Raw genomic sequence first — 11,226 nt, 5'->3', positions numbered from 1 at the left:
GGGGGGGGGCGGCGGCGCCAGCTGGTGCCTGACACAAAATGGCGGCGGCGGCGGTTGGGCCCGGTGAGTGACTCCCGCTCCTTCTTTCCTCCTCCTCGTCCCCTCTTTGCGTTCCTAGGTGGCGATGGCGACGGGGCAGGTGCTGTTTCATCGGTTCTTCTACTCGAAGTCCTTCGTCAAGCACAGCTTCGAGGTGAGCGCGGCGCGGGCTGGCGGGGGGGAGGACGCTGACGGGGAGGAGGCGGCTGTAGCCGCTGTTTCGGCGACTGGTGAATTTGGCCAGTCACATGCCAAACAGTCTGTGCTCTTCGAGTTTTTAGGCCACGGGGTTTTGTTTTTTTTTTTCGTTTTTTTAAAAATTGTGTAATTCTAGTCTTCGTTTTCTCATGGAATCGGGGCTTCCTTTCAGATTGTTGCTATGGCCTGCATCAATCTCGCGTCCAAAATTGAAGAGGCGCCTCGTCGTATAAGGGACGTGATCAACGTGTTTCATCATTTGCGTCAGTTAAGAGCAAAAAGGTAAGAGTAGCTTCGTTACGAACATAAGCATCTGTTGTCACTAATGTGCACTGCAGTTTTCAATTCACAGTATTTTTCCAGGCTAAGTTCAACGACCTAAAATTGAGAAGGGAGTGCTCGTTGGCTGCTGTGTAGGCAGTACAGTTCAATGCTGACTTCTTCTACTGGTACTTTTGTTTACTGGGTAGACCCGTTTTCGTTACTTAAATAGCTATGAGTCATGAGTATTGGTTCTAGTTTTAGGTCCACGGTTGTAGTTTTAGGTCTATTGCTGATAGTTTTTTGATGTTTTGTAGTTCTTGAAAGGTAGTTTTAGGCACGAGTAGCCACTTAGCGGGTTGCTGTATTTTCTCCAGTCTTTTAACCGTGTTTGGCAGTCTTAACGCTTTCCTCTCGTTAGTATGTAGCTGCCCAAATGTGGTTGTGGTGCCGGTAAAGTATCAGTTAACAAAAGATGGAAGCTGAACTTCTCCCAGTGATGATAGTATTACCTTTTAGAAAGTATCTGAAAAAAAGTACGGTTTGGCCTACAGCGTTTGCAGCTTTAATGACACCACTTCAACAAGGAATGTGTAATTGAGTCTTGGAAGCTGAAGGCATCTTTAATTGGAAAAAGTGAGACTTGTGTTTTTCACGGTACCGTGTGCTTGTGTTGGTGAAGCTGGAGAGTAAGCTTACCTGATCTGTGTGCAGATCTGGATCGTTGTCTGCTGAGTTGTAGAGCTGCTCTCAGTTGTGAGTGCCTAATATTGCTTTTTTTGTGTGTAAAGCGATGTATGTTTTTGTGTGTAAAGCAAAGTAACTCGATGTATCGGAAGGAACAAGGAATGGTTGAAGGGAAGGAGTTTTCTCAGTTGCTGTTAAATGCAAAATTTCTTTAAATCTGTCATGCAGCAGCATTACAGTGTGAGACTGGAGACATCAGCTGTGATAAACTAGCTTTACTTGTAGAGGCTGACTGCTTCAAGTGTAAGGTGATCTATAGTTATAGAAGGATTTTGTTTTCAGCTAGATTCTTAAATTCACACTTTCATTTCTCTGTATCACCAGGTTACAACAGGAATTTAAACTTTAGTGTTGTATAACCTTTTCTGAGCAGTAAGAGTAGAAACCCCTTAGGAAAACCAGCTGTTTCTTTGTGTCTTTTATGCTTCTGGTGAATCTGAAGCTTCTGCTTTTACTGCCCTGTGCTCGTGTTTTCCTAGGTAGCTTTAGATGAAAGAAGAACGCTTCGGTGTTACGCTTTGGAACTTAGCTTTGTTCTTTTTAAGTTGTTATCCCAGATGGTCCTGAGACAGTTTTGTGAAGTTATGCCGAATGTGAATTCGGTGGTATTGTTTCTTACCACAGTTTTGATAAGGGAGTCTGGTTATTGGATTTATTGAAGCTGGTTCAGTGATTTGTAATGTTTTGGCCTTGATCCAGACAGTGAAGGTTAATTAATCATATGCAATGCTTTTCTTTGCAACGAGAATATAAATTAGTTGTTTCTTTATGCTGTGCGAAGGATCAGAGAAACTGAACTTAACCTGTGAACTTAAATCTTTCCAGCTAGCCTGTTCCAAATCAGAATGTCACTTTGTGCATGTTACATGGTGTCTAAAATGCATCATGTCGAGAGAAATCGTGCACTTCTACCCATTATTTTCTGGAGAAATGGGTATTGTTGCTCTGAGATTCTGAGTGAATCTGCATGAAATTAATCTTTAAAAAATGCTGAAGTCTGACATTCAGACTTGCTTTTTTTTTTTTTTTAAACAAGCAGGATGTAAACATTTTTCTGTACTTTTTACAAGATTACAATTAAATAATCTGTACACGTTATTAACTTCAACTCTTTTTTCCCTTGCAACCGACTATACAGCGACCAGCTACATTTACCAAAGCCTGGGTGATGTGGAGTGGTACATAAAGATGAAGCTGTCGTCATGGCAACAGTGAGTGAAGTATCGAAAATCCCCAAGGAGAAGCCAGTGCTCTGAGAATAGGTCACTGGAATCGGGGGACTAACAGGTTGGCCGCTGGTGAACCATTTGGAAGAACTCCTGTATCTTGTTATAAGCTTTTTTCTTTGCTGTCCAGGTTTTTAGAATACTAGCTTAATCTTTTTTTTTTTAATCTTTTTTTTTTTTTTTTTCTTTTTTACCTGAAGCTAACACTTAGGTTGTAGTTAGTTTCTCACACACAACCCAGAACTGAAACAATCAGTTAGGCTGCTGTACTTTTCTTTTCACCTCTAGCCTAGCATTTCTGTTAACTGAAGCTCTTAACCTGCACATGAAGTTTGAGTAGCTTGAGTAGGCTTGCTTGCTTTCTTAAAGAGTTTTGGGTTCTTAGTTCCACTTTCTGGCTCTGTATATTTGCAGTTTGAATTCATAGTACAACATGCCTTCACAAGGATACGGAAGTTTTGAATTTGTAAAGCTGTTTATATAAATTACTATGTAAGCAGTCCCTTCTATGTACCTGTTTGCAGAATTGGGAATTGCATTGGAATTTTCTTTTTGTAAGACCTGTAGTCAACTGCTAGGTGGTATTTCTAATACTGAGAAGTAAGAAAAAGCTTTAAAAGTGTTTTGGACAAGCGTATTTTCTTTTGGATCTTTCACGAGCATATGTCATGTGGTACTGCATGTAAAAATGTTTGTGTGCATGGAGAAAAGCTCGTATTATGAAAATACTGCTTTTTAAGAAACTGTGTGCCGAAACATCTGTGTTCTGAGCAAAGTGCAACTATTGTTTAACATGTAGAATGTAGTTTGAAGTTGATTTTATTTATCTTAAATGTGCTTGAAAGCTGCAAAAAGTCCTTAGGAGCCTGGACCCAAATGTGACTCCTGTCCTGGTGTAATCTCGGCAACGTCGGTTTGCGCTGCGCAGTCAGCTGTCCCTCGCTTTGCTGCAGCAGGCAGGCCCCTGCAGTTGTGTTGGAAGTGGCCTGTATTAACCACACACACTACTTAGTGTTCTTCAGAGCGTTCTATAAATCCACAGTGCTTGTATTGACAATGTTGGAGACAAATAGAGAATTCACACTGGCACAAGAGAGATCTGAAACGAGAGGCTGATGTTAAGCTCTACTTGTCAGAAGTACTTTTGCATTACGACCAAAACTACACTCAGAGCGCTTTTCCTCCAAAGTATTAGACATTCCAAAGACATGAGATTTTAATATTTCATCAAATGAAGCTGTAGCTGTGTCAAGAACTTAGGTTTCATTTGTTAGAGGGACTTTAAAAAAAGGATATCTGTAATTTATTTATTGTTACAAACACATTACGGTGTGGCCGTGCAACCTAAATCCCAACGAAGTTTTGCGACTCAGTGTTGTTGTACCAGAATGGGCACTGTGCTCTCTGTTCTTAAGTCTTGCCTGGAGCTCTAGTGCTGATTTGTAAGAAGAGATTCAAAGTAAGAATTTGTAATGCTACTTGGCTTTATAGGGCTTGAAGCTTATTTTTTTATATATGAGCTTATAAATTATTTTTCTCTGGTTTGGTATTTGTGATCTAAAACAATTATTTCTTGGACTGAGAACTAAATGCAGCAAATGCAGTAGCAAAGTTCTTAGTAGGAAAGCTAAGAAGTTTTCCAGAGAGAAATGTCTGAAGTTTCCAACTTCTAAATAATCACGCATCCCAACACTTTGGAGTTCATGGCAAAAGTACCAAACAGGTAAATTTTAATCCAGTGGGGAACCTGCCTTTTGCCAGTAATACGGCGCAGTAAAGTCTGCTGTGGATTTTTATTTTGCATAAGTGGATAAAAGGCCGCATTTGTCCTTCTGTTTCTGGAAACACTGTCTGGATAAACTGATACTTTTCATGGCTTCCTTTGATCTGTAGATTTCTAGAACTTTTGTGTCATAATTGACCAGAGTAATGTGGGACAACACTCTCGAGTGCCTTAATTTTGAGTTTCCTATTGCTTTGATGTTGAACATTGTACAACCAAAGTGTGAACTGTTTGTGCTGATCCTGTGGCCCCTGCAGAAGGACAGTGAAAACTTAAAATCCAACAAGGCTCATTCTTTCCTGTTGCACTTTGAGCTACCTTATTGTGTTTTCATAATACTGACTTTCTTACATAGCGTTCAGAGACATGCAGAAGATGGTAATCCTGCGGCAGGTTGTTGGATGATCCCATGCAGTCATGCTGTTGATTGTATTTTTTTAGACTGAAAATCATAGCTGCCCCATTTCATCCAAGATTGGTCACCTCTGAAGTGTTCTGCTAACAAGATAAGCTGAGCCTGGACACCTAAACTTGCTCTGAATGATGCCTTGCAGATCCTGTTAATGCCAGTGATCTCTAGATAAAATTGTGTAAAGCAGTATTGGGAGAAATGTTATTATAAACCCCAGTATAGTTAGTTGAAATTAATTGGGAGTGAATCAGTTTCAGTGATGTGGAGGATTTCAGCTTGATTCTTCCAGTCTCCCACTCCAAAGCATTGTGTTCAGGCAGCCTTAGCAGTGCTGGAGTGTTCAGATAAAATTGTAGCCTTTCTACTGAAGTAGTAGCCTTAAAGAAGCTCTTTAAGTTTTTATTTTCCAGTTAAATTATGGGAAGAAAAAACCCCAACATTCTGACTTTCTGACTGGTTATATTTAGAGTAGCTGAAATCAGCTTTCTGTGACAAGAGTAACACTTAAATAGAGAAGTTACTTCTGAGTAACACGGAAAGCATCGTGGTTTTTTAGGAGACAGCTGTAGTAGGGCTTGTACTTGAATTGTAGGTCTGTCCTGGCACCAAGGAGGTGGAGTAGCTCATGCCAGACTTCCAGGGAGCTGCTTCTCAGCCCCTTGGGAGGAGCAGGGGGAGCTCAGGTGCATGGTACAACATGATTTTATTTGGGAAGTGAGTTGCTTGTAGCCTCTGGCCAACAGTAATAACCATCCTTCAGGTGACTGCAGGCATAAATTGTGGTTTATCTTTATCTTGGCATAAATTGTGGATTATTGGAATTGGGAAGCTCTTAAACCAGCCTTGTAATTAAGTGGTCCCATTCTTTCTGGGGGGAACCTAGGTTTTTTTGAGTGTTTTCTACTCTGTGACCTATCAGGGAAGGAGAAGTGTGATCCCCTTGTGGAACATTCATGGAACCAAAAAAGACAAGTTAGCAGTGAAATACTTAATCTGCTAAAACAGAAGCTGTATTTTGAATCCACTTTGCATTACTTTTTCTTCTGAATGTAATGTAAAATAAATTTGTCACTAGTGCTTGGGGCGTACTAGGTTTATCACGCGAACACAGTGTGTTTTATTGGAGTGTAACTAGTTGCAAAAACTTCCTTCTGTGTTGGAAAGCGTGGATTATGTGAAGCATATTACAAACAGGAAAAAAGCTGGTCTGTCTTTAGGAGGAAGTGGATTAAAATAAACAGTGGAATGTTGAAAGGTCAAGTCTAAGCACGGAAAAAGAAAATAATACAAAATGGAGTGTGACGCTTGTGCATAAAGCATATAGCAAGTTATTTTAGATAAAACGCTTTGGAGTTGAGGTTTGGATTTGGAAGGAATTAGGACTTAGAGCTAGGCTTGGGACTTTGTGAAATGAGCTCTTGGTTTGCAAATAGAAGTGACATAATACCCACTGATTAGTGAGTGCAGTGTTCAGAATCATAGGCAGATCTTGTCATCATTTCAGAGGTGAAGTTCTTTGCTGTAGTGGACTTCTGCTATATCACAATAGCAGGGCTGTCTTTTGTTCTCTGAGGATCTGAAAAATCTTGTCTTCCAGTGCATAGGAAACTGCAGTTTGTGAAGCACAAGCTTGCTTCTTTAATGCCTATAAAAAACCCTGTTCTAGCTTACTTCTGCTTTGAAGTGCTACTTAGCAAAGGTAGTTGTATCACACTCCTTCTCCCACCTCTGTCCTGAGATGTAAAGGTTCTTAGAAACTCTGAAGTTGACTTGCATTCCAGCAGCTGGGCCAGTGTAGTTTGCATACACAGTAGCAAAAGGGTGATTTTTTTTTTTTTTTCCCTTAGCCATCTAATCTGTAGCTGGTCAAAAGCAGAAACTAAACTAGTTTATCTAAACTTGGACAGCACAAGATTAATGCTTAAACTTGCTTGCAGGAGTTGAAAACCGGTTTCTGTTGCCATTAGTTGGTTGGAAGGGAAAACAGAGATGCAGCTATTTTTGGATATGCAAAACAGTTTTGATTTTATTTCTTGCAAACTATAGGACTCCAAGCCCCCTGATACTTGATCAGAACTACATAAACACCAAAAATCAAGTAATCAAAGCAGAAAGAAGGGTACTGAAGGAGTTGGGATTTTGTGTTCATGTCAAGCATCCACATAAGGTGAGTTATCAAAAATAATGTAGCTGTAAATATTAATCTACCTTGATATCGTCACTGTGAGCCGTGGAACGAGAAACGCAGGTGTTAAATGACCTGATTGCTTTATTCCTGAGTAGTTACCGTGAATGCTTTTGCCAGAGTGCTTGGGCAAATAGTCACATTGACTTCAGTAGAAATTGCTTCCTTGGGAAATGTTGAAGGTGACTGGTTTTGAAAATCATGGAAAAGTAGTAAAATAAAGAATTGTCTGGATGTGACTGAGTGACGTGAGCTTGCAGTGTGTGCTTAGAAAAGGAGGAGAGCATATTGTTTTGGAACTGTGTGGCTGCTGTACATAGTTACTTCCTTACTTTGCTTTATGTTAGAACTGAGTCTCTTTTTTCCTCTCCTTCTTCCTCAGATCATTGTTATGTATTTACAAGTCTTAGAATGTGAACGTAATCAAACCCTGGTACAGACAGCCTGGTAAGTTGTTATTTTCCATTCTTTTCCTAGCCAGGAAAATAGTAGCAGAAATAACAAGCCTGATGATCCATATGCAAAGCAATGAGATGTAAGTTATTACACAAACATATACTTCTAAAATACTTTAGTGCTTGTTTCTGCTTACTATTTTCATGGCTTGATTCCAGTGTAGTAATGGAGAACTCAATTTAACTTTGTTCTTTTTTCTACTCTTTAATTAAAGGGTAGTCCATGATGGTAAGTCATAGAGCTCTGCCCTCTGCACCTCAGCCCATGACCTGGGGATGGCCTGTTTGGCTGCCCTTCTCTCCAGCCAACCCAGTGCAAGCTCTCATCCGAGATTCACTGAAGTGGTCCATATCCATCGGGCAGCATCTTCTAGTTCTGTCTGGGTGTCAAAAAGGATTTGTATATTTGCTTTTAGAAGTAACTGTTAAAAATGTTTCTAAATGTGTTTGTTGCCTAGCTACTGTATACTGTAGTGTATTTAAAGGAGACATGGGGTAGATTTTCTGCCAACATTTCTTTAGTTGATTTAGCATTTGAAAAAAAAAAAAAAAAAAAAAAAAAAAAAAGAGACAATTACCGTGCATGCAGCATGTTCACTTAGAAGCCATATCGGGGATAGTTTTCTGTAGAGTCCATACTTACTTGACTGCTGTTCATTTCTTTCCTCGCTGTAGCTCAGTAACTTAGAAATCGATGGAGGTCTCTGCTGATTAAATGTCTCTCTTGGCATGTGTTGCTTGGCAGTGCCACTCTGGTGGAAGAACAGTAGCTTAGTGGAGTGGGAGACCCATTACTAACTTGCAGGTCTTTTTCCAACGCTCTGTGAGCAAATCGGATGCTTTCTCTCTGGATGAAGTTAATGTGACTCAAGGCACACGTAGGATTTAAATGCAATGTTTTATGAACGGTAGAGGTTGCGTCTAGCCTCTGGAAAATGGTAGGTTAAAAATACACCGTGCTTTCATGCTTGCATTTGAGTTTTAAGCGTGTTGATTTTTAACTGCGAGAACGTTGGTGTTTAAAGCAAACAGCTGGACAGATGAAAAGTGCTTGTTAGATTAACTCAATGGACACTTCACAGGATAAACTTAACGTGCCTACCTGGGAGGTAGCCGCTACGTACTATTACTTGCATTGGGGTTTCAAAACGATGGCAACGGTGCAAACTTTGTTACAGAAGTAACAAATGTAAACATCAAATACGATAATTTGAAAGAAAACAAGTGTTTAATAACAGAAAAAATAATAAAGTCAATTGAGTCTCCAGTATTGTTATCCTCTAAACAAAAAGATGTAAACGGAAGATCCAACCTTTCCTAAATTATTTTTTTTTTTAGGAATTACATGAATGACAGCCTTCGAACAAACGTGTTTGTTCGCTTTCAGCCAGAGACTATAGCATGTGCTTGCATTTATCTCGCTGCTAGAGCTCTGCAGGTGAGTACTTGCCCATCTTCAGTTAGCGTTGCCTTTTACTGCTAGTAATCCAGTTTCAAGAAAATTAACAAAAATATTTAAAACAAAAACCTGGTGTGTAATCTCTCTCATTAAGCTTTTGGTGGTTTTATTTTCAGATTCCACTACCTACCCGTCCTCACTGGTTCTTGCTCTTTGGCACCACGGAAGAGGAGATTCAGGAGATATGCTTAACGACCCTGAAGCTCTATACCAGGAAGAAGGTAACTTGGAGATGTTTGTTCTTCCTGGTCAGTGCTCAGCACGGCTTGAGCTATCTCAGGGTTGTCTTAAGTGTGTTTGGGAACCCCTGCATACAAATCTGCAAACTGGAGAGGCTCTGCTTGTGTGGCTGCTCCTCTGAGGGGAGTGTGGGAACCACTTATGGAACTTAGTTATGTTACAGGACAGAGGATTAAAAGCTAACTGAGTATTTTTCAGAAATGAGATGAAAAGACAAATTGCGTTAGTTTGACTTCTTACCGCATTGTTATTTTAACAGCCCAATTACGAATTCCTGGATAAAGAAGTAGAAAAGAGGAAAATGGCACTACAGGAAGCTAAACTGAAGGCAAAAGGTTTAAATCCAGATGGAACTCCAGCACTCTCGACACTGGGTGGCTTTTCTCCTGCATCCAAACCATGTAAGTCTTTTGTTTTCTGAACAGAAAGTTGCATAAGACTATTTGGTAAGTCTTCTAAATCTGTGTCCCACGGCATTTAAAAAAAAGAGTAGGTTTTATTTTCGAGCTGTTAAGACAATTTAGGCTTTTTCACAGAACTAAGAAGCAAGATAAATTTTAAAAAAAAAAAAACAAACACAAATTTTAAAACCAGTTTCAATACCTTGAAATAGCAGATTAGAAGGAAAGGAGGTAGTTTACTCTATACTCCCACAGGTGGAAGAGTATTTTAATAATATTAATATATAATAATAAGGTAATTATGTTATGAAAATGTGTAGACCTGGGAGTTTGCTGTGCATTACTGGGTTGTGGAAAGACTCTGTTAATCTGTTGGGGGATGTCCCATCAGTCTTCATGGTTCCTTTTGTAGCAGCTATCGTTGACAGTTGCTTTTTTTTTTTTTGTTGTTGTTAAAATGCACTTGTCCACTGTTGAAGGGCTGTGAAGGAAGACAGCTTGTGGCCAGGAAATAGAGACAGGAAGGTCGCAGTGCTGTCTTGGCGTTGGTGCCTGAATTGTGATGTGTATCTCAAACCTGCCAAGAAATCTGTCTGAATTCTAACGATACAAAGAACAGTTTGTCTCCGTGCTTTTACCTTTTAATGCTGCTGTTGATCTGTGAACTACCAACAAAATGTAAAGGCTGTCGTGAGCGTTGCTCCAGGGACGGTGGGTCAGGAAGGTAGCACAGGCACGGTTTTACATGACCTCCTCAGGAACTTAAGAACATACTCTGCAAAAGCAATATTTGGAGCAGTTACTTCTCGTTAGGAACACTACAGCTGAGTTCCCAGAGGCCTTTGGGTGTAAATTTCTCACTAAGCAATGACAGTTTTTTCTTTCTTCAGTGAAGTGGGAGCCTCAGGTAGAAGAGTTTGAGTGAAAGCAGGGCCTCTGGTGAGATTTTTGGAAGAATTCTTACAAGCTGACAAACAGGGAAAGCTTCTGTCAGAATTCTTCCTGTCTGTAGTTTTATACGAAACCTCTGAACCCTGCGGAGTGAGAAAGGTGAGGGCCTAATGCAGCTCCTTCCTCTCAGCAGGGCAGCTGGAAGGGGAGAATCCATCTCCAGGCTGAATCAGCTGACAGGTTGACTTCTAAATTAAATAATTTTTTGTTTTTTTCATTACACTTGTACCACTGATATAAAAACAAGACTGAACAGCAAAATTACAGATTTTAATTCTCACAGTATTGAAAATTGACTGTCACGGTAACAGTTCATGTATTTGTGGGCCAGAAGGGCACCTTTTATTTTGTAAAATGAAAGCTCAGAGGAGCCTGGCTGCACGGCTTGAGGGGCACAGCATTGTCCCCCCCATGATGGCATTTGCCTTTAAACTACAGTGTGTCTCCCCGGAGTGAACCCTAAAGGGAAAGGTGGCAGGAAATAGTAGCTGTTGAGTTCGTATTTACATTTTGGGCAAATGCTGGGAGAGGTGTGTGAAGGGTTCAGTGTGTTTATTAGAGTTTTAGGAATAAAATACCTAATTTTGAATTTCAATTTAATTCCTAGCTTCCCCCAGAGAAGTAAAAACTGAAGAGAAGAGTCCAGTGTCTCTGAATACCAAAACCATTAAGAAAGAGCCAGAAGAGAGGCAGCAAGCTTCAAAGAGCCCTTACAATGGGTGGGTAAAAATCTCTTTCTGGTAAGAGAAGACTTCTGTAAAAACAGTTTCTTCAGCTGAAGCAGTGAACTACTACTGCGCTACTTTGTGGAAGTAGCCAGTACCTTGGAAATATAACCCTAATTTTTTTTTCCTCCCCCCCCCCCCCCC

At 40.3% G+C, this 11,226-nt stretch overlaps 1 protein-coding gene across 2 annotated transcripts; it reads left to right on the top strand.

Moving 5' to 3' along the window:
• Positions 1 to 122: 122 nt before the first annotated feature.
• Positions 123 to 11,213, top strand: CCNL1 (cyclin L1). 2 transcript variants are annotated; one of them, XM_026854810.1, is made up of 8 exons: positions 123 to 193; positions 410 to 519; positions 6,713 to 6,833; positions 7,234 to 7,298; positions 8,645 to 8,744; positions 8,882 to 8,986; positions 9,265 to 9,406; positions 10,965 to 11,213. In XM_026854810.1, the coding sequence occupies exons 1-8, from the start codon at positions 125 to 127 to the stop codon at positions 11,099 to 11,101; spliced, it is 849 nt and encodes a 282-aa protein (XP_026710611.1). In that variant the 5' UTR covers positions 123 to 124; the 3' UTR covers positions 11,102 to 11,213. The 2 variants fall into 2 exon arrangements, with proteins under 2 accessions (XP_026710611.1, XP_026710610.1); XM_026854809.1 differs by lacking the exon at positions 123 to 193 and adding an exon at positions 2,384 to 2,456 and having other exon boundaries at positions 408 to 519; positions 10,965 to 11,211.
• Positions 11,214 to 11,226: the final 13 nt, after the last annotated feature.

Source organism: Athene cunicularia (assembly GCF_003259725.1).
Source record: "Athene cunicularia isolate RWA chromosome 9 unlocalized genomic scaffold, athCun1 chr9_part1, whole genome shotgun sequence".
In the NCBI taxonomy this organism is placed as follows: domain Eukaryota; kingdom Metazoa; phylum Chordata; class Aves; order Strigiformes; family Strigidae; genus Athene; species Athene cunicularia.
Note: the sequence above shows the minus strand (reverse complement) of the source record. Positions and strands in the feature narration are given on the sequence as shown.